Raw genomic sequence first — 24084 nt, 5'->3', positions numbered from 1 at the left:
CCACCAGGCCGAGCCTCTGGGTGCTTCTCAACTACCATACCACTCTTAAGCAGCCCAACAATCTGCCCTTACAGAGGTTATACACTGTGACTCTCTGTATAATTGTCTTTTTTTTTTGGTGGTACTGGGGTTCCTGGAAACCCTTCTACCTCCGGACTACACTCCCAGACCTATTTTATACTTTTTATTTGGAAAGAGAGTCTCTTAAGCCAGCGTGGCTGGCTTCAAACCCGTGTGATCCTCCTGTCTGCGGGGATTACAAGAGTGCGCCACCACGCCTGGCTGTATACTTTTCTTTAAAAAGAGCGAAGGTTCCCTTGCAAAAAAAAAATAAATAAATAAATAAAAAATAAAAATTATATATATATAAAGTCCACTGAAGTAGGTAGGTAAGGGGTAAAATGGTTGAGGCCATCTCAAAACTCTTAACACCACTCAATTTTTTTGTTGTTGTTTTGGTGGTACTGGGGTTCCTGGAAACTCTTCTACTCCAGGCTATACTCCCAGACCTATTTTATACTTTTATTTGGAAACAGGGTCTCTTAAGCCAGCAAGGCTGGCTTCGAACCTGCATGATCCTCCTGTCTCCACCTCCCAAGTGCAGGGATTACAAGTGTGCACCACTACATCCGGCCTACCCCACTCATTTAATAATGGCCATTCTTGAGGTTTGGGAAGAAGTACCAGATCATTCCTTTCACATCTAAGTCATATCTTAAAAGGCTAAGCACTCATAGTCAAAACAAAAACTTTGGAGCCCTAGGCATTTTACTTGGCCTGGTTGTGGAGCTGGAGCTCACCAGACTGGATAGAGAAGATCTGATGAGTGATACCCATCTTCCCACATGGCCTGTGAGCCATACTTCATCCTCACCTTTCCCCGGATCAAGGCTTTGAAAGCAATTCGTGCAATTAGGTAGGACCAGATGACATGCAGAACCTGTAGGATCAGGAGAAGGCCGTTGAAGAACCACCAAGAAGGATAGGGCCCGATCATTTCCCAACTCTCAAAGAGAGTCGTATTCAGAATCCTAGAAGAAGGAAGCCAAGAGTCAGGTGCAAGAGTTTAAGCTAGGCAGATAGGGATGAAATTGAGTTCCTTGGGATGTATAACCCTATGTGTTTCTTCTTTATACCTTATATTAGTTAAAATACAAAGGATACTCATTCATAGTGAGAAAAGAAGGGAGGAACTTATGGTATTTTCTATCTCTAGGGACCGGAAGAACTGTACATCTTAGGACTGAAAAAATATATTACACTATTAATCACTTCAAATGCACAGAATTTCACAAAATTGGGATAACAGTCAGACTAGGATCATAGGAATTATTTAGATCCTCAGGCACATAGGGCAGTAGATAGTTGATTCTCTCACATTAAGGAAAATTAACCCACAGTCAGTCACTGACTTTGTATCATAGTGAAATGTACACATGTGTTACAATGGTGAAGAGGGTACAGAGTAGGAACACAAGCAAGAGCCTGAAATTTCTGTAATCAGTGCAAATGAAGGCAAAGATTACTTAAATATAAAATGAAAACTGTAGCCGGGTGTGGTGGCGCACGCTTGTAATCCCAGCATTTGGGAGACTGAGACTGGAGGACTGTGGTTCACAGACAGCCTCAGCTACTTAGGCCCTTCACAACTTAGCGAGACCCTCTTTCAAAACAAAGAATAAAAAAATAGGGGATATAACTCAGAGGTCAAATGCCCCAGGTTTCATCCCTAGACCAGCAAAAAAAGAAAAAAGAAGAGAAAGAAAACAGTTACACAGAAATGGTAAAGAAAGCCATAGCCAAATGACTTGTATATTCTGAATCTGGATAACCTCATTAGAAATATTATATAAGGCAGCTGGGGTCCCATGAGAGTCCATAGACAAGGAAAAGGGGTAATATGGTTCTTATTGTTCTATTAGGAAGTGGAGAATAAGAGAATAGAAAATGGGATTGGCAAAAGGTATCATTACATACAACATACCTACCACAGCTCCACAAGCACTTACCATAACGGATAGATTCCTAGCCTAGTGACCATAAAAACAGCACTGAAGATCACAAACAATGTGTCACAGAGCCGCTGATACTTGGCATAATTGGCCAGCTTGGCAGCCTGGACAAAGAAAAGTAAGAATTGGGTTATGGGGAAAGTCCATTCTCACACATAAAGGAAAAAAAAAAAAAAGATGAGGAAAAAAGAATTAGATTCTTACTTCTAGCAAGAAGTCTGAGGCATCATGCAGACACAGGACCAGAGTTCCCACTCGAACCATGTTGTTGATGTAGGAGAAGGTTATCAGCCCAATGGTGGCCAAGTGATGCACAAACATGATGAGGAAGTCCTAGGAAGGGATGGAGATAGAACAGGCCGGTAACAGCAAGGCTACAGAAATGGTAGCCAACCCAATGCCCACTTTATTCTTAGGATATTATCCCATCCCTTATATGTTTCATTCTGCTTAGAGTCTCCTTAAGGGAGCAGCCTAACATTTTACCCCATACTCTATCACTGACTGAGCAATCTACAATACAGCTTGAAGCACAGAAGAGCATGAGTTATAAACTGACACTTGGGAGTAATTTCCTGATGGCAGTGGGACGCACAAAGCCTTCGATATTCCTAATAATTTCCTGCTGTCCCATTTCAACCAAAGGGACCTAACATAAAAGAGAAATTCCTTGAGGGACAAAGCTGGACACTTCCAAAAAGTTTTAGAGAAACACTTATTAGCTAAAGAAGCCATCTTTCTGCAAGCACTTCCTGCTTTCAGATTTAAGGCTTGATTTTTCTCTTTGGTTCATATACCAAGGTTAGACCTGGGAAAATCTTTACGTACTTGAATTATTAAACTTATATAGTAAATACTTCTCAGCACATTGGGGGATAGAAAAGGGGGAAGACAAGTGAATTTCAGAGAAAACAAGGATGGAAAGTCTGTGCTCTCTGCACAAATACACTGGTATATCATGATGTTCTAGCTCTAAGTTGGGCGATGGGTTCACAAGTATACAGTCTATTTTGTTTTGAAACACATAGATATTTCAACTTTTTTTGTGTGTGGTACTGGGAATAGAACCCAGGGGCATTCTACCTCTGAGCTAAACCTCCAGCCCTATTTTTTTTTTTTATTCTTTATTTTGAAACAGGGTCTCATTGAGTTGCAAAGGGCCTCACTAAGTAGCCGAGGCTGGCTTTGAACCTGTGCAATTCTTCTGCCTCAGCCTCCCAAATGCTGGAATTACAAACGTGCTCCACCACGCCTGGCTTATATTTCAAATTTTTATGTTAGACAACACTAACAATCTAGGTTAGTCTCAATCAATCCCACACATGGAGAAAAACTTGATACTCAATTCCAGTATTTTTCATTCTCCTAGGTCCCTTATTAAATTTTATTAAGTGACATATAAAAAGTTTAAAATATACTTATATATTATTGGTTTTAGTTTAGTTTTGTTTGTATTGGGGATTGAACCCAGAGGTGTATTTCTTATTTGGAAACAGTGTCTTACTAGGTTGCTGAGATCCCCCCTAAATTGCTGAAGCTGGCTTAGAATCTGAGATCCTCCTGTCTCAGCCTCCCAATTACTGAAATTATAAGCATGCGCCACTGTACTTGGCTATATATATATGTTTTATTTATTTCTGTTTGTTGTACTGTGGATGGAACCCAGGGGCCTTCTACCTACAGCCTACACCCCTAAATTTATTTATTTATTTATTTATTTATTTATTTATTTATTTACTTACTTATTTATTGTGGGTCTGGTTTAACCTCTGAGCTACACCCCTTGCCCTATTTTTTTATTCTTTATTTTGAAACAGGGTCTCACTAAGTTGTGGAGGGCCTCATTAAGTAGCTGAAGCTGTCCGCGAACTGCGATCCTCCAGTCTCTGCCTCCCAAATGCTGGGATTACAAGCGTGCGCCACCACGCCCGGCTCCCTAGACCTATTTTGCTGAGGCTGGTTTCACACCTGTGATCCTCCTGTCTCAGCCTCCCGAGTACTAGGATAACAAATGTGGACCACCACACGGCCTGGCTTATACATATATATTTTAAGACAAAGCAGACTGTTAATTTGTGAACCCATCACCCAACTCACAAACTAGGACATCGTTAATACTGTTATATCTTTGTAGAGAACACAGATTTTTCATTTAAATTTGAAATACACACTATTCTTTTTCTTCAGGGGGTGGAAATGAGGACTGAACCCATGGAGTATTCTACCTTTCAGTTACATCCCCATCCCTTTTTATTTTAGGTTTTTTGGTTTTTTTTTTTTTTTTTTGGTATTCAGGATTGAACCCAAGGGCATTCTACCTCTAAACAACACTCCCAGTCCTTTGCCAAATTTTTTGGTTTTGTTTTGAAACAGGTTCTCATGAGGTTGCTAAGAGTCTCATTAAGTTGCTGAGGCTGGCCTCAAACCTGTGATCCTCCTGTCTCAGCCTCCCAAGTACTAGGATTATAGGCATATGCTACCACTCCTGGCTCATATGTTTTTTTTTTTTTTCCCCCCTTCTGGTATTGAAGACTAAATCCAGGGATGTTTCATCACTACCAAGTCCTTTTTTTTTTTTTTTTAATGGTACTGGAGATAGAACCCAGGGGCCTTCTACCTCCGGGCTACACCCCTGACCTATTTTATATTTTATTTAGAAACAGGGTTTCACTAAGTTGCTGAGAGTCACTAAGTAGCTGAGGCTGGCTCTGAACCTGTGTGATCCTCCTGGCTCAGTTTCCCAAGTACTAGGATTAGAAGCATGTGCCACCATGCCCAGCTCCCAAGTCCTTTTAATTTTGAGTCAGAGTCTCAATAAATTGTTAAAGCTAGCCTTGAATTTAGGATTCTCTTGCCTTAGTTTCCCATCCCAAGTGGCTGAGATTACAGGCATGAGTCACTATGCCTGGCTTTTAGCTTTCTTTTCTGAATCTTTGTTTCCTAAACAATAGCAGGAAAAAAAATTAACTTAATCATATAAAACCCTTTCCAGTTGACATTCTTTGAGTAAGGTAGTAACTGAAGAGAGAAAACAAAGCATCCCTAATGTTGAAAAAACCAAATCCAGCATTTTTGGAGACTTTTTTCTTTTTTCTTCAGTACTGGGGACTGAACCCTGGGGTATTGTGCCTCTGAGTTACATCCCCAGCTCTATTTTTTATTCTTTATTTTGAAACAGGATCTCACTGAGCTGCAAAGGATCTCTCTAAGTAGCTGAGGCTGTCTGAGAACCACAGTCCTCCTGTCTCAGCCTTCTGAATGCTGGGATTACAAGCATGTGCCACCACACCTAGCTTGTTATACTTTATTTTGAAACAGGATCTAAGTGCAGAGGGTTTCACTAAGTACCTGAGGCTTGCCATGACTTGTCATCCTCCTGTCTCAGCCTCCCAAGTACTGGGATTACAAGCATGTGCCACCATGCATGATGAGACTTTTTTGAATCAGGCCTTCATATCCCCAAGTTCTGACTAATTTCCTGAGATTTAGACTTGTAAAAAAGTGAAAGAAAAATAAGGAAAAGAGTATGCACTTTAGTTGGTTAACTGTTTTCATCATGGGCTACCCTGAACATCTTAAATATATCATTAGTTAACTCTCATTTCTGGGAACATTACAAAGAGCTAATAGTTCTATCATACCTACTTGCCCCCTCTTTTTTTTTCTCTTCAATCTCAACCAGGGAAGAGAATCCATCACAATGGCAGTAATGGTAGCAGCTAGAAAGGAGTTGAGGGAGCCAATATCCTTACCTTTCTTTTAATGTCTATAAATTGAGAAAACATAAGTGACCAATAGAAGGCCAACTCCATGATATAGTAGTAATAAAGCTCTCTTGAGAGAGGCTGGAAGAGAGAAAGTAGTAGTTAGAATACTAGTTAGTCAAAAGTGCATTCTTATCTCTGCAACTTTCTCTGTCTTGGAGATCAATACCCCAAATTATTTGACATTTTTCTTCTTCATTGTTTCCCAAGATCCAAGATTGGCAAATGCTAAAAGTCTTTGGATTGGTATGGAGATGATTTTTTTCCCAGTATGGGGGAATGAACCCTACCCAGGGGCATTTTACCTACAAGCTACAACCCCCAGCTCTATTTTTTATTCTTTATTTTGAAACAGTGTCTCACTAAATTGCAGAGGGCCTCATTAAGTAGCTGAGGCTGGCCTCAAACCTGCCAGCCTCAGCTACTATGATTACAAGTGTATGCCACCACAATGGCTGATACAGAGATTTAAATCTCTTATCTCTGACCATTTACATATCCTCTTTAGCTCATATGTTAAGAGATGACATGAGGTTAATTTATACTATTACATAATCAAATCAGTTACTTAGAATTCTGGTAATTAGTGTTCTTTCTGGTATTAAATATACTCAACCCTCGTTGGGTGTGGTGGTGCTGGCTTGTAATCACAGTATTTGGGAGGTTGAGACAGGAGGATTGCAGGTTTGGGGCCAGCATTGGCTATTTAGGCCCTCTGCAATTTAGTAAGATCCTGTTTCAAAATAAAGAATAAAGCCAGGCATGGCAGCGCACTCTTGTAATCCCAGCATTTGGGAGGCTGAGACTGGAGGATCGTGGTTTGCCGTCAGCCTCAGTTACTTAGTGAGGCACTCCGTAACTTAGTGAGACCCTGTTTCAAATTAAAGAATAAAAAACAGGGCAGGGGGTGTAGCCCAGAGGTCAAATGCCCCTGCGTTCCATCCCAGGAAGGAAGAAAGAAAGAAAGAGCGAGGCATGGTGGTGCACGCTTGCAATCCCAGCATTTGGGAGGCTGAAACAGGATGGCAGTTTGTGGACATCCTCAGCTACTTAATGAGGACCTCTGCAACTCAGTGAGACCTTGTTTAAAAGTAAAGAATATAAAATAGTACTAGGGTGTAGCTTGAAAGTAGAATGTCCCTGGGTCTCATCCTCAGTACTGGAAAAAAAAAAATCCTACTGGGAGTAGCTTGGAGGTAGAATGCCCCTGGGTTCAATCCCCAGCAACACACACACACACACACACACACACACACACACACACACACACACACACAGATATGAAAATGTATAAATATAAAACGTGTGTGTGTGTATATATATGTGTGTGTGTGTGTATACATTACACACACACTCTGCCCTTTCCTTCTTCTCTTCCTTTAGAATTTCCCCAATATTTTTCTAGTATAGATTAGAACCAACATGCTTTTTTTTGGGTGGTGGTACTGAGAAATTGAACCCAAGGGCACCCTACCACTCAGCTGCACCCCCATTACTTTTTTCTTTTTTTCTGCTTGTCATACTGGGGGTTGATTCCAGGGGCATTCTATCTCTGAGCTATACCCCCAGTCCCATTAATCTTTTTCTTTTTATTTTTTTGAAAAAGGGTCTCACTAAGTTGTGGAGGGTCTCACCAAGTAGCTAGCTACAAGCCTGTGACCTTCCTGTCTCAGCCTCCCAAGTACTAGGATTAAAAGTATGCGCCTCCATGACTGGCTCCTTTTCATTTTTTGTAGAGTCTAGCAAAGTTGCAGAGGTTGGCCTTGAACCTTCGATCCTCATATCTCAGCCAGCCAAGTACTGTGATTACAAGTATGTGCACCATGACTGGCTCAAGGTGCCTTTTTTTTAGGGAGGGGACTATACCTCCAGCCCTATTTTATTTTGAAAAACAGGGTCTTGCTAGGTTGCAGAGGGCCTCACTAATTTGCCGAGGCTGGCTGTGAACCTTCAATCTTCCTGTCTCAGTTTCCAAGACTTGGGATTACAGATGTGAGCCACCACACCCAGTTTTGAAGATGTTCTGTTTTTGGCACTGGTGTTGGAACCCAGAGGCCTTCTAAACTGGGATATACTCCCAGCCCTATTTTATTTTTTATTTTGAAACAGGGTCTCCCTAAATTCCTGAAAGCCTCAAAATTGCAGAGGATGACTCTGAACCTTCAATCCTCCTGCCTCAGCTTCCCAAGTAACTGGGATTATAGATGTGTGCCACTGTGCCCAGCTTCTTAAGATGTTCTTAAGGGGATTCTAAGTAGTTCTCAATACTAAAAGAACACCTGGTCCAGAAAGAACTTTACAAAGTTTCAACAAACTGTTTTCTTTCTCATCCAATTAGGTAAATATAATGGGGATTCTAGAATAAAAAGCTGAATTTTAGCCAGGCATGGTAGCGCACGCTTGTAATCCCAGTACTTGGGAGGCTGAGACAGGAGGATCGGGCAGGTTTGAAGCCAGCCCCAGCTACTTAGTGAGGCTCTCAGCAACTTAGTGAGACTTTGTTTCCAAATAAAATAGAAAATAGGTCTGAGTGCTGGGTGTGGTGGAGCATGTTTGGAATCCCAGCGCTTGGGAGGCTGAGACAGGAGGCTCATACAGGTTCAAAGCCAGCCTCAGCTACTTAGTGAGGCTCTCAGCAACTTGGTGAGACCCTGTTTCCAAATAAAGTATAAAAAAAAGGTCTGGGAATATAGTCCGGAGGTAGAAAAGCCCCTGGGTTCCACCCCCAGTACCACACACACACACACACACACACACACACACACACACACACACAAAAAAAAAAAAAAAAAAAAAAAAAAGAAAAGAAATAGGTCTGAGAGTATAGCCCGAAGGTAGAAAGCCTCTGGGTTCTATACCCAGCAACACACACACACACACACACCACACACGCACGCGCGTGCAATTATAGAGGGCTCCAGAATTAGATACCTTGAATACATGACTCAAAGGGACTCAGTCCCTACCCCCTCAGAAATATCAAGGAAATGTGCTACCTGTCCTGGACTGACAATGCATTCTCATCCACCCTCTCACACACACAAGGCCCATCTTGAAACTGCTCAGGTCCTACCTACCTGGTATGGATAGTTATGCCAGCACTGTCGAGTGTCCCAGAACCAAGGTGACTAAGAAAAAACAGATCATCCAGGTTAGGCTTCTGGACTCTCCTCATTTGTTTCAAGACCTGCCCTGTATAATCTCTTTCTCTCTGGGTTAGAGGCAAAAGAAAGATAGCAGAGAAGAAAGAATCCTCCTTGACAAACTTCAGGGATCCCTGAAGGATCAGTAAGTGACTACATTTTTCTTCTATAATAAAGAAGTATTATAAATAGAAAAACTATGCTTTAGGTAAATAAGAGCTAGCCAGGCATAGTGGCACATGCTTGTAATCTCAGTACTTGGGAGGCTGAGACAGGAGGACTGCAGGTTCCCAGCCAGCTCAGCTACTTAGTGAGGCTCTCCACAATTTAGTGAAACCTTGTTTCAAAATAAAGAATAAAAAATAGGGCCGGGGAAAGCTAGGCATATTGACCCACACAATCCCTGTGCTTGGGAGGCTAAGACAGGAGGATCGCACAGGTTCAAAGCCAGCCTCAGCTACTTAGTGAGGCTCTCAGCAACTGAGTGAGACCCTGTTTCCAAATAAAAATATAAAATAGGTCTGAGAGTATAGCCCAGAGGTAGAAAGCCTCTGGGTTCCACCCCCAGTACCACACACACAAAAAAAAGAAGGGCTGGGGGTGTAGCTCGTGGATAGAATGCCTCTGGGTTCAATTCCTAGTACTGCAAACAAAAACAAAAACCATAAATAAGAGCAGGAATAATTTTAGGATAGGTTTAGAAAACATCACTACCTGTGATATATGAACAAGGAGAAAGGAAGACAATCATCCCACTAAATAACCAAGAGTGAGATCTCTATGTTAGGTTCAAGTCAAAAGTAAAAATCTAGTGAAGATACAGTTGTAAGTTTTAAGGAGTTTGTCCATTTCATGTATGCTATTGAATATATTATCATTAAATTGTTCAGAACACTGTCTTTTCAGTGTCTTCATACTCTAAAGATAACCTCTACCCCATACTGATAATTCATATTTTCTTCCTCCCAGGAGTTTATAATTTTTATCCAATGTTTGCTTAAAGATATTTATTTCATTTTCTGTTTCTGTTTCATTTCTGTTTGGATTTTGTGCATGTGAGGTGCCAAGGATCAAACTCAGGGCCTTACTACAGAAACCCTGGGCAAACTCTACCACTGAGCTATATCTCTAGCCCTTAATATTTAGAAAGAGGATCTTGAAAAGTTGCTAGGGCTGGCCTTGAATTTGTGATCCTCCTGCCTCAGCCTCCTGAGTAGCTGGGATTATAGGAATGCAGTGCCATGCCTGGGAAATTTTTCTCATTTCTCTTGTGATACTTGATCCATGGATTGTTTAGAAGTTATTTAACTTCCAACTATCTTCTATGTATTTAATTACTCTTCCCTTTTCTTGTGTGTGGTACTGGGGATTGAACCCCAGTATTTTACCTCTAAACTATATCTCCAGCCCTATTTTATTTTTAATTTGGAAACAGGGTCTTCTTAAATTGCTGAGGGGCTCACTACGTTGAGGAGGCTGGTTTTGATCCTATGATCCCACCTGTCTCAGTCTCCCAAGTACTGGGATTACAGTTGTGTGCCATCATGCTTGGTTTACTATTTGTTTTTTTTTTTTTTTTTTGCAGTTCTGGGGATGTTTGGAACCCAGGGACATTCTACCTCTAAGCTACACCCCTAGCCTTATTTTTATTCTTTATTTTTAAATTACTATTATTATTATTAATTATTATTATTATTATTATTTTGGTGGTACTAGGGTTTCTGGAAACCCTTCTACCTCCGGGCTACACTCCCAGACATATTTTTATACTTTTTAAAATTTGGAAACAGGGTCTCTTAAGCCAGCACGGCTGGCTTCAAACCTGCACGATCCTCCTGTCTCCACCTCCCAAGCATGGGGATTACAAGCATGCGCCACCATGCCTGGCTTTTATTCTTTATTTTGAAACAGGGTCTCACTGAGTTGCAAAGGGTAACTCATTAAGTAGCTGAGGTTGTCTGCAAACCACAATCCTCCTGTCTCAGCCTCCCAAATGCTGGGATTATAAGCGTGCACCACCACCCCTGGCTTTACTGTTTACTTTTAATTTAACTCCATTATGGTCATTTCAATATTTTGAAATTCACTGAGACTTACTCTGTGACTTAGCATATGATCTATCTTAGCTGATATTTCATGTGTACTTGAAAATTACATGTATTCTTTAGCTGTTGGTGCATTGTTCCAATAATGTCAATAAGTGAAATTCTGTGATCAGATTGTTCATATCTTTTATATGCTCAGTGGGTTTTTTTTGTCTAGTGAATCAATTACTGAAAGAGTAGTGAAATCTCCAGCTCTGTGTATTTGTCTATTCTTTTCCTTTAGTCCTGCCAATTTTTGTTTTGTCTACTTTGAAGACCAAATTACATCATTTAGGGGGAAAAATAGTGTGGTACAAGGAAAAAAGCATGTAATCAGGAAACAAAAAGCCTGAAATAATTCTCTGACAACTAATTGAAAATCAGGAATAATATTTATCTTCCTTCTTCACTATTAAAGAGTTATTGAAGCCAGGTGTGGTGGTGCATGTTTATAATCCCAGTAAATGGGAGGCTGAAACAGGAGGATCATAGGTTCGCAGCCAGCCTCAACTACTTGGTAAGGCCCTCCACAACTTAGTGAGATCTTGTTTCAAAATAAAGAATAAGAAAGAGTGCTGGGGATGTAGCTCAGAGAGAATGCCCCTGGATTCAATTCCCAGTTTCACCAAAAAAAAAAAAAAAAAAAAAAGTTATAGATTACATATCTCCTGCTAAGAACAGGATTTTTGTTAAGTACTTTGTAAAGCACTGATTAATATTTTTTTTTTTCCCAGTACTGGGGATTGAACCCAGGGACATCCACTGCCCAATTTTATGCTTTATTTTGAAACAGGGTCTCACTAAGCTGCGGAGGGCCTAGGCTGGTTGCAAACCCGGATCCTCTTGTCTCAGCCTCCCAAGTACTGGAATTACAGCGTGTGCCACCATGCCTGGCTATTCTTTATTTTTTTGGGTCTCACTGAGTTGCAGAGGGCCTCACTAAAGTGGCTAAGGCTGTCCATAAACCATGATCTTCCTGTCTCAGCCTCCCAAATGCTGGGATTGGATTACAAGCGTGTGCCACCAGGTTCTGCACTATTTTTATTATTAGCATTATTAGCATTTAGGGGAGAAACAGTAGGGTTATGAGGTTAGTACAGCTGAATTTCACACAGAGTATAATCTTTTTTTTTTTTTTTTTTTTTTTGTGGGTCTGGGGATGGAACCTAGGGGGGGCATTTGACCTCCAAGCTACACCTCCTGCCCTATTTTTTATTAATTATTTTGAAACTGGGTCTCACTAAATTGCAGAGGGCCTCACTAAGTAGCTGAGGTTGTCCACGAACCGTGATCCTCCTCTGGTCTCAGCCTCCTGAATGCTAGGATTACAAGCGTGTGCCACCACACCCGGCTACACACAGAATATAATCTATTGGCATATAAATAGTAGTAACAAACTGGGCGTGGTGGCCCACACTTGTAATCCCAGTGTTTGGGAAGCTGAGACAGGAGGCAAGTTCACAGTCAGCTTAGTTACTTAGCAAGACTCTTCCCCACAACTCAGTGAGACCCTGTTTCAAAATAAAAAATTAAAAAAAAATTAGGCTGGGAGTGTAGCTCAGAGGTAGAATGCCTCTGGATTCAATCTCCAGTACTTCAACAAACAAACAGACAATCAGGAGTCATGGGCATCACAGGGGAAAACTCAGGGAAAAATAAAAGCTTATCTTCACTGATCTAGAAATCATTAGAACCTAATCAGATGAAGAGAGAAAATTTAGACTCACCAACCACAGAAATCTAATTCCATAGCAGAATACACACAAATAAAAAGTGAATCTCCACCTGAGTAGGCAAAGAGTAGAGGTTAGAAAAATATCCACTCAAAACAAAATCTTTGATGCTATGGAAATCAAAATAGTAGTTTTGGGGATACTATCATTACTGTTGAGAAATAGGATATGTTCTTAGAACAGGGACAATTACTGTTATCTAGAAATCCAAAAGAGCCATCTCCTAGCCTTGGTTTAAAATAGATTTTTACAAGTATGTAATGGCTTTAATCAACTTTTCTTCTAAATCAAATTCCCTCATGATAGTGCCTAATATTTTTCATCACATGACAGTGATTTACTATCTGCTGTTTTTAGAGGATAATTAGTAAAATATGCAGTGAATTTCAGTATAGTACTTTCCAGAAAAGGCATACTTTCCATGAAAATGTCAACCTAGATAAAATGTACCATATTTATCAAAATATACATGGGTATGTATATCTACCTTCATAAGTGTAGTTACAGAAATTCATTCACAGTCTGGAAAAGGGGAAGGAAAAAGAACCATACCTTAGTAGGTGGTAAGTATGTCCAAGAAACTAATGGTAACCATTTTCCAGTTCTAGTCTACTTAAGATTGAGTTAGCCTTCCACATCCACAACTGCTATCCTCATTCCCTTCCTCCCTCTGCATACCTACATGCTTTCACAGAATTTAGTGAGCGTTGGGGGTTTCTCCTGATTCCTCCGATGGCGAAACCAGCACTGGATTTTTCGGACATCCCAGTCCAGTTGCTTTGACAGGCCCTCCAGCCTTTTCTCATCAGGATACTGCAGATGTATGATCAAAGTCAGAATATTCCTTTCTCATCAAGCCCCCATCAAATCCCTCTGATTAGCTGAGTGGCATAGGTGTGATAACCAGAGTGACTCAAGTGGTGTTGATCTTTCCAGGTTTCATTTTTTAGTAAAAAAAAAAAATCATACCTCACACATCAAGGACCCTTACTGTTCACCTATACACTCCCTTATTTGTCTTCTCTTTTTAGCTCAAGCTGAGTAAAAAAGAGTATTAAAAACCTAAACTGCAAAGACTACCAGAATCATCTCCATCTTGATTATGCAGCTAGACAAAGCCAGAGGTGGAGCAAGGAGAAATAAAAACAAGAATAGTGTGTCTCTAGGTTAAAAGAGGAGGAGGTGGCTGCTTGGCCTAAAACTCAAAAGGTATGTAAATTTGGCTCCTTTTAGGATCCTGGCCGAAAGGTATTTCCCCAAGGAGTTGAAGTTCTCCTTATATAGATACTCAAATGTGAAAGATCATCCTATCCTATTCTGATCCTCTCTTACATTCTATCTTTCCCATTCTCTAAAGCAACGCTCCATGTGAATTTTCTTGTTCCTTGGTTCACTTACCTTGGTAATAGAAATAAATACTTTTTCAAGGATGGCATTGGGCTGGGCTTGATCAGGACCACTATCCTCGATGCCAACATGAAGTGCACAGGGCTTGGCAATAAACCTGTATGGGAGAAACCCAAAGACCAATTCTAAGTATGGTTTCCTGAGCATGAAAGAAGGATGTTGATTAGTGGACAGATGAGAGGGAAAAGGGGAAAAGGAAGTTTGGAAGACAGAACTTTATATGGCCCTGGATTCTGCCATTAACTTACTTGAGAATAAACCTGTTTAAAACATACTGGAAGCCGGGCGAGGTGGCACACGCTTGTAATCCCAGCATTTGGGAGGCTGAGACCGGAGGATCGCGGTTCACGGTCAGCCTCAGCTACTTAGTGAGGCCCTCTGCAACTCAGTGAGACCCGGTTTCAAAATAAAGAATAAAAAATTGGGCAGGGGGTGTAGCTTGGAGGTCAAATGCCCCTGGGTTCCATCCCCAGACCCGCAAAAAAAAAAAAATCCTCCCCCCCAAAAAAAACAGACTGGCGCTGGGCATGGTGGCACACCCTTGTAATCCCAGCATTTGGGGGGCTGAGACAGGAAAATCATGTTTCACAGACAGCCTCAGCTACTCAGTGAGTCCCTTTGCAACTGAGTGACACCTTGTTTCAAAATTAAAAAAAAAAAAAAAAAGTAGGGCTAGGGGTGTAGCTCAGAGGTAGAATGCCCCTGGGTTCCAGCCCTAGTACATCAAAAAACAAAAGCCATAACGGAGCTGGACATAGAGGCGTACACTTGTAATCCCAGCATTTGGGAGGCTGAGACAGGAGGATCCGGGTTCATGGCCAGCCTTAGCTACTTACAACTTAGTGAGACCCTGTTTCAAAATAAAAAATAAAGCCGAAGGCAGGCTAGTGGCGCATGCTTGTAATCCCAGTGCTTGGGAGGCTGAGACAGGAGGATCGCACATGTTTGAAGCCAGCCTCAGCTACTTAGTGAGGTTCTCAGCAACCTACTGAGACCCTGTTTCCAAATAAAGTATAAAATTGGTCTGGTGGTATAGCCCAGAGGTAGAAAGCTCCTGGGTTCCATCCCCAGCACCATAAATAAATAAATAAATAAATAAATAAATAAATAAAGCCAGGAGTGATGGCCCATGCTTATAATCTCAGCGCTTGGGAGGCTGAGACAGGAGGATTGCACAGGTTTGAAGCCAGTCTCAGCTACTTAGTTAGGCTCTCAGCAACTTAGTGTGACCCTATTTCCAAATAAAGTATAAAATAGGTCAGAGCCGGGCGTGGTGGCACACACTTGTAATCCCCGTGCTTGGGAGGCAGAGACAGGAGGATCGCGCAGGTTCGAAGCCAGCCTTGCTGGCTTAAGAGACCCTGTTTCCAAATAAAAATATAAAAATAGGTCTAGGAGTGTAGCCCAGAGGTAGTAGGGTTCCATCCCCAGTACCACCATATATGTGTGTGTGTGTGTGTGTGTGTGTGTGTGTGTGTGTGTGTGTACACATACATACATACAAACATACATACATACATATATAAAATAGGTCTGGGAGTATAGATTGAGGTAGAAAAGCCCCTGGGTTCCACCCACAGTACTACCAAAAAAAAAAAAAAAAAATAGGACAGGGGAGCCGCACACGCTTGTAATCCCTGCGCATGGGAGGCCAAGACAGGAGAATTGCACAGGTTCAAAGCCAGCCTCAGCTACTTAGTGAGACTCTCAGCAACTTAGTGAGATCCTGTTTCCAAATAAAATATAAAATAGGTCTCCATCTTTTTTTGGGGGGGGGGTGCTAGGGATTGAACCCAGGGGCATTCTACTTCGAAGATATACCCTCAGCTGACTTTTTATTTTTTATTTTTGTGGTACTGGGGATAGAACCCAAGGAGATTCACCTCCAAGCCACACCCCCAGCCCTATTTTTTATTCTTTATTTTGAAACAGGGTCTCACTGAGTTGTGAAGGGCCTCACTAAGTAGTAGCTGAGGCTGTCCTTGAACTGTGATCATCCTGTCTCAGCCTCCCAAATGCTGGGATTAGTGCGCCACCACACCTGGCTCTGATTTTTTTTTTTTTAATTCTTTATTTGGAAACAGGGTTTCATTAAGTTTGTGGAGGGCCTTGTTAAGTTGCTGAGGCTGGCTGTGAACCTGTGATCCTCCTGTCTTAGCCTCCCAAACACTGGGATTACAAGTATGTGCCACTATGTATGGTTCCTGGAAGCTTCTTTCTCTTCCTCCTTCCCCTCTCTCTCTCTCTCTCTCTCTCTCTCTCTCTCTCTCTCTCTTTCTTCCTCTCCTTCCTTCCTTCTTTTTTTGTAGTATTGGAAATGGAACCTAGGGGCTTTCTACCACCAGGCCACACTCCCAGACCTATTTTATATTTTATTTGGAAACAGGGTCTCACTAAGTTGCTGAGAGCCTAAGTAGCTGAGGCTGGTTTCGAACCTGTGCAATCCTCCTGTCTCAGCCTCCCAAGTGCTGGGATTACATGTGTGTACCACCAAGCCTGGCTCCTGGAAGCTTTTCAAATGTAGAATCTTAGCCCAGCATGGTGGTGCATGCCTGTGATCTCAATACTTAGGATGCTGAGACAGGAGGATCATAGATTCAAGGCCAACCTCAGCAACTTAGCAAGGTCTTCAGTAACTTAGACCCTGTTCCAAATTTTTTTTTGGTGGTATTGGGGATGGAACTCAGGAGCATTCTACCTCTGAGCTACATGCCTAGCCCTATTTTTTATTCTTTATTTTGAAACAGGGTCTGAGTTGCAAAGAGCCTAAGTAGCTGAAGCTCGCTGTGAGCCTGGATTCTTCTGTCTAAGCCTCCCAAATGCTGGGATTACAAGCTTGCACTACCACACCTGACTCTCCAGAATAAAATACAGTGTTGGGGGTGTAAATGGGAGGTAGAATGCTCCTGGGTTCAATCCCCAGTACCACAAAAACCAACCAACCACACAAAAATGGAGAATCTTGAGCCCCATCCCAGACCAGCAAAATCTGACTCTGCATTTTTTAAACAATATCCTCAAGTGATTCATATTTCCATTAAAATGTGAGAAGCTCGCCGGGAGTGGTGACACACGCTTGTAATCCCCACGCTTGGGAGGCTGGAGACAGGAGGATTGCACGGGTTCGAAGCCAGCCTCAGCTACTTAGTGAGGCTTTCAGCAACTTAGTGAGACCCCGTTTCCAAATAAAATATAAAAAAGTTCTGGGAGTATAGCCAGGAGGTAGAAAGCCTCTGGGTTCCACCCCCAGCACCACCAAAAACAAACAAACAAAACCAAAAAAATGTGAGAAGCTCTAGTATGCTTCACAATTAAGTATAATTATACACTACATAATTTAGATTCGTAAGAATCTTAAAAGTATTCAATGAGATAATGTATGAAAGACCCTGGCTTAAGGGAAGTGCTTAATAAACAGTAATAGAGCTGGGGTGCAGCTCAGTGATAGAGCATGTCCTTAGCATGTGTAAAGCCCTAAATTTGTTCCCCACAACGGGCTGGGGTGCGGGTGCGAGGTCTCTTTTGTTTTTTCTTGGTGGTTGATTTGTTGGTGCTAGGCTTGAACCCAGGGCCTCACACATGCTAAGCATGGTATGCTCCAACAGAATATTAGTGTTTTTGTTTGTTTGTTGCGGTACTGGGGTTGCAACCCAGGGGCATTCTACCTCTGAACTATACCCCCGCCCTATTTTTTATTCTTTATTTTGAAACAGGGTCTCACTGAGTTGCAAAGGTCCTCACTAAGTAGCTGAGGCTGTCCAAGGACTGCAATTCTCCTGTCTTAACCTCCCAAATGCTGGGATTACAACGTGCACCACCATGCCCAGCTGGTTTTAAGTAATTTCAAAAGTTGAGATATTTGAAAACTGAGGACTTATTCCTTGGTTTTTCAAGAAAGATTTAGCATTTCCCCTCAGTCATGGATTTCTTTGCAACAGCTCTTGGAAAAGCTATATCAAAACCGGTTTTAGGTGAAGAGTCTATAAAAGCAAAGATGCAGCTAGTCATGGTGGGACAAGCTGGGTGAGCTGGCTCATACCTGTAGTCCCAGGACTGAGACAGGAGGATTACAAGTTTGAGGCCAGCCTCAGCAACTTCATGAGAATCTGGTTAAAAACAAAAAACACAGAGTTGCTAACAGTCCCAATTGACTAAATGAACAATTATGGCTGCTACAGCTAAAACAAAAACAAAAGAGTTTTACTTAGCCTTCTTGGTTTATGGAGTTCTATGATTAAAAACAAACAAACAAAAAGGACTAGGAGGTACAAAATGAAGTGACCTTGACCTATTTTCTATATCTGAATCCAGAATTTATAATCTCTATGAGTGGGATTGAAAATAAGAAGCTATTTTATTATCTTTCTCCATGAAAATGTTTTAATTCTTATCACCAAAATTCCTATGCCTTAAGGAAATATTTATTCATATACTTATATATTTAATTATTTTAAGGAAGTGATATGTGAAATCAGAGCCTTTTCTCCCCTTCTTTTACTGAAATCAAGATTTTTTTTCTTCTTCAGTACTGGGGATGGAACCCAGGGGCATTCAACCTCTGAGGTACACCCCCAGCCCTATTTTTTATTTTTATTTGAAACAGAGCCTAAGTTGCAAAAGGGCTCACTAATTAGTTGAGGCTGGCCACGAACCTTCGATCCTCCTGTCTCAGCCTCCCAAGTACTGGGATTACAAACCTGTGACACCAGGCCCAGCTGAAACCAGAACTTTGTGTGTGTGTGTGTGGGGGGGTACTGGGGGTGGAACTCAAAGGCTTTCTACCTCCAGGCTATACTCCCAGCCCTATTTTATATTTTATTTGGAAACAGGGTCTCACTAAGTTGCTGAGAGCCTCACTAAGTAGCTGAGGCTGGCTTCGAACCTTTGTGATCCTCCTGACTCAGCCTCCCAAGCGTGGGGATTACAAGCGTGCGCCACCACACCCGGCAACCAGAACTTTTTAGAAAGAATTCATTCTACCTTTTGTATAAAAGGCTGGCATTTAGTATAACCTACAAAATAAGTATCTAGCCTGGTTAAATTCCATAGATTCTTTCTTTCTGTTAGGTCTGAAAGTGTGGTCTGGAGATCTGGGGAATCCTGATTTTAGCTGCAAGTTCAAAACTTTTTTTTTTTTTTTGCAGTACTGGGGATTGAACCCAGAGATATTCTACTGTCGAGCTACAAACCCAGCCCTATGTTTTGAAACAGGGTCTCACTAAGTTGCAGAGGACCTAAGTAGCTGAGGCTGGCCAGGAACCTGCAATCCTTTCTGTCTCAGCCTCCCAAATACTGGGATTATAAGCGTGAGCCACCACGCCCGGCTAGGTCAAAACTATTAAAACTGTTTTTTATAATAATTCTGTAATTTTGTGGGGGAAGATGCTGGGGATTGAACCCAGGGACATTCCACCTCCAAGCTATACTCCCAGCCCTATTTTATATTCTTTATTTTAAAACAGGGTCTCACCTAAGCACCTGAGGCTGGCCATGAACTTGTGATCCTCCTGTCTTAAGCCTCCCAAGTACTGGATTACAAGTGTGCACCATCATGCCCAGCTAATTCTGTAATTTTATGACTTCTTTTCTCTCATATTCTTACATGTGTACAAGTGGCATTTTCCAGTTTACATGACATATCTCAGCATACCTAATGCAGAAGCTGACAGAATATAGCTGCCACATATTAAAAGATTTATACAGATGTAAAATAATGTTCATTTATTTTAAAAAAGTTATTTTTCAAAAAAATGTTACTTTAGCTGGGTGTGGTGGTGCATGCTTGTAATCTCTGCGCTTGGGATGCTGAGACAGGAGGATCTCGCAGGTTCGAAGCCAGCCTCAGCTGGCTTAAGAGACCCTGTTGCCAAATAAATATTTTTAAAAAAGGTCTGGGAGTGTAGTCCGGAGGTAGAAGGCCCCTGGGTTCCATCCCCAGTACCACCAAAAAAAAAAAAAAAAAAAAAAAAAAAAAAAAAAAAAGTTACTTTACCGTGGAATTAGTTCATTATTATTTTAAAATATACATTACTTTTCCATTTTAATTCTAAAATAGCATATATATTAACAGACATTATCCACATACACAAAAACTCTTTAGAGTCCTTGATAATTTTTTAAAAATTGTAGAGTCCTAAGATCATTGGTTTGAAAACTACTGTACTGAAGCCGGGCGTGGTGGCGCACACTTGTAATCCCTGTGCTTGGGAGGCGGAGATAGGAGGATTGCGCAGGTTCAAAGCCAGCCACGCTGGTTTAAGAGACCTTGTTTCCAAATAAAAAACGTAAAAATAGGTCTGGGAGTGTAGCCCGGAGGTCGAAGGGTTTCCAGGAACCCCAGTACCACCAAAAAAACAAAAAAACCTACTGTACTAGATACAATGAAAAATCAAACACATCTTGTAGATTTTTCTGACTTCTTCAAGATCAATCTGCTAGCCAATTTTTAAAATAATTTGTTAGCTGGGCATGGTGGCACATGCTTGTAATCCCAGTGCTTGAGAGGCTGGGTCAGGAGGATTGCTCAGGTTTGAAGCCAGCCTCAGCTACTTAGGCTCTCAGCAACTTAGTGAGACCCTGTTTCCTAATAAAATATAAAATAGGACTGGGAGTATAGCCTGGAGGTAGAAAAGCCCCTGGGTCCCACCCTCAGTACCTCAAAAAGAAAAAAATAATTTGTCAGAGAAAACATTCCTTGGCTGTTCGGTTTAAATAAGTAAGCATTTAGTGACCTATGGGAGCTACTCCTTTTTGTGTGCTACTTCAGAACATGAATCTAGTGGTCCCCTTCCCCCGTTACCTGCTTGCCTGCACCACTGTGCCCTGCATTCCTTCTTGCTAGAGTGCACATCCCCTCTTTCTTTCTCTTTCTTTTGGTTGTGGCATTGGAGATTGAACCCAGGGGCATTCATTCTCTTTCTTTGTGCGTGTGGTACTAAGGATGGAACCCAGGAACATTCTACCTCTGAGCCATACTCCTAAGCCCTATTTTTCTTCTTTATTTTGAAACAAGAACCTGCAATCCTCCCGTCTCAGCCTCTCAAGTACTGGGATTACAAATGTGTACTACCATACCTGACTTACCATACCTGACTTTTTAAAAGTTTTTTGTACTGAGATTAAACCTAGGGGTATTCTAGCTCTGAGTTACACCCTCAGCCCTATTTTTGTTTTAAAACAGGGTCTAAGTTGCTTAGGCTGGTCTTGAATCCTTCTATTTCAACCACATAAGTACTGGGATTACAAGAGTATGCCACCACACCTGGCTGAATCTAGGGGTGTTCTACCTCTGAGCTTTATCCCCAGCCCTATTTTAATTTTTTTGGTGGTACTGGGGTTCCTGGAAACCCTTCTACCTCCGGACTACACTCCTAACCTATTTTTATATTTTTATTTGGAAACAGGGTCTATGAAGCCAGCATGGCTGGCTTTGAACCTGCACGATCCTCCTGTCTCTGCCTCCCAAGCAAGGGGATTACAAGTGTGCACCACCACGCCCAGTGCTCTATTTTATTTTTTATTTTGAAACAGGGTCTAAGTTGCGAAAAGCCTTGTTAAGTTGCTGAGGCTAGCTGAAAACATGCAACCCTCTTGTCTCAGACTCCTAAGTACTGGGATTACAAGCCTGTGCCATTATACTAAGCCCCTGCATGGTGTGTGCGCATGCTCGCTCGCTCTCTCTCTCTCTCTTTTGGTACTGGGGATTGAACTCAGAGGCATTTTACCTCCAAGTTACAGCCCCAGCCCTATTTTATTTTTATTTTGAAACAAGGTCTTACTAGGTTGATGAGAGTCTCCCTATGTGCTGGGGCTGTCCTGTCCTTAAACCTGTGATCCTCCTGTTGCAGGTTTTGTTTTTCTTTTGCAGTACTGGGGATGGAATCCAGGGGCATTCTACCTCTGAGCGACACCTCCAGCCCTATTTTTTATTCTATATTTTTAACAGGGTCTCACTGAGTTGTGGAGGACCTCACTAAGTAGCTGAGGCTGGCTGTACATCTGTGATCCTAGTCTCAGCCTCCCAAGTACTGGGATTACAAGCGTGTGCCACCATGCCCAGTTTGCCCCTGCTGTTTTAATAAATGGCAGTAGCTGACCTAAGACTGGATTAGTTAAGATAAAATCACCTACTGCTTTACTTTTTCATGTAAAATACAGAAACTATACTAACAATTCTATCTTTGTGACTTGTTGCAACATTACTGCTCAATATGGACTACACACAAATTTAACAACCTAGTGAGACACTGTTTCAAAACAATCAAAAGGGTTGGGGGTATAGGTCAGATAAAGAATGCCTTTGTACTCAATCCCCAGTAATACACACACACACACCCCTAGATCTTTTTTTTTTTTTTTTTTTTTTGAGGTACTGGAGATGGAACCCAGGGGCATTCTAATTCCAAGCTACATTCCCAGCCCTACTTTACTCTTTATTTTGAAACAGGGTCTCAGTGAGTTGCAAAGGGCCTCACTAAGTAGCTGAGGCTGGCCATGAACCTCAGTCCTCCTGTCTCAGCCTCCCAAATGTTGGTATTAAAAGTATGTGCCACCATACCCAGTTCTAGAACAACTTTCTTAGTTGGTGTCTCATGTGGAGTAACACAAATGAACTATAGTTATGCTGAGAGATTGATCTTGGCTCTCAGAGTGGTTCATGGGACCTGGGGAAGCTTGAGAAACAAGGTTAATTACACTGCCTCAACCAAGTGGAGAATAAGAGGAACATTCAGGAGTGATAGATGAATTTTGAGTATGCTGACTATGAAGTACCTATTGAAAATTGAAATGGACCTGAACATGGTAGCGCATGCCGGTAATCCCAGTACTTGGCAGACCGAGACAGGAGGATAACAGGTTTGAGGACAGTCTCAGCAGGTATAGAGACCCTGTTCAAAATAAAATAAAATAAAATAGGGTTGGAGGTATAGCTCAGAGACAGAATACCTCTGGGTTCAATTCCCAGTACCCCTCCACCAAAACAAAACAAAACAAAAAAAGAAATGGAACTGTCTAGGGGGAAAATAACCTGAAAAAAAAAATGGGGTTGGATATTATATATGAGAAGCAGAAAGAGGGAACATATTAATAAATAGGAACAAATGATGATATAAATGGTAGTTAAATTTGTGGGGAGAGATAATTGAATTAAAAATAAAACCTGAAAAAAAAAACCGAGGTGAGAACCCTTGTAAACAACAACAACAACAATAACAACAACAACAACAAAAGGTGAATTTAGGTGGGCCAGAGGTAAGGTTCATCGAATACAGCAGAGATCATTTAGGGAAGGATTTCAGTATCTATATATTTGGCAATTTGAAGATATTCAATAACCAACCTTCACCAAAGAAATTTTAGTAAAATGAAGACTCTATAAGATAATAGTGAGCCAGGTATGGTGCCACACACTTGTAATCCCAGTACTTGGGAGGCTGAGACAGGAAGATCACAGGTTTGCAGCCAGCCTCATCTACTTAGTGAGGCTCTCCACAACTTAGTGAGACCCTGTTTCACAATAAAGAATAAAAAATAGGGCTGGGTGTATCTCAGAAGTGGAATGCATCTGGGTTCAATTCCCAGTACTGTAAAAAAAAAAAAGAAAGAAAGAAAGAAAGAAAGAAAGAAAGAAAGAAAGAACAAAAAGAATAGTTGCTGGGTATTTTGGTCAATGCCTATAATCCCAGCTACTCAGGAGGCTGAAGCAGTTGAATCACAAGTTCAAGGGCAGCCTGGATAGTGAGACTCTGTCTCAAAAATAAAAAAAGCTGGGCATGGTGACATATTCCTATAATTCCAGTACTTGGAAAGCTGAGACAGGAGGATTGTAGGTTCAAGAACTGACTCAGCAACTTAGTGAGACATAGTTTTAAAATAAAAACAAAACTAAAAAAAAGGGCCAGGGGTGTAGCTCAGAAATAGAATGCCCGGAGTTCAATCTC

The 24084-nt window shown here is 41.5% G+C and overlaps 1 protein-coding gene across 1 annotated transcript in view; it reads right to left on the bottom strand.

Annotated features, from left to right (window-relative positions):
• The window catches only part of CERS5 (ceramide synthase 5), a gene marked incomplete at both ends in the record, with an annotated part of 43005 nt that overhangs the window by 6203 nt on the left and 12718 nt on the right, over positions 1-24084 (bottom strand). The window contains 8 exons of the mRNA XM_080705669.1: positions 875-1031; positions 2010-2116; positions 2217-2345; positions 5765-5857; positions 8854-8904; positions 12731-12788; positions 13419-13549; positions 14135-14240. Coding sequence (XP_080561795.1) covers positions 875-1031; positions 2010-2116; positions 2217-2345; positions 5765-5857; positions 8854-8904; positions 12731-12788; positions 13419-13549; positions 14135-14240 — 832 coding nt within the window. The remainder of the gene's footprint in view (positions 1-874; positions 1032-2009; positions 2117-2216; positions 2346-5764; positions 5858-8853; positions 8905-12730; positions 12789-13418; positions 13550-14134; positions 14241-24084) is intronic.

The sequence above is a fragment of the Muscardinus avellanarius genome, assembly GCF_963383645.1.
Source record: "Muscardinus avellanarius genome assembly, chromosome: 11".
NCBI lineage: Eukaryota > Metazoa > Chordata > Mammalia > Rodentia > Gliridae > Muscardinus > Muscardinus avellanarius.
The sequence above is the reverse complement of the archived record's forward strand: the minus strand, read 5'-3'. Positions and strand labels throughout refer to the sequence as shown.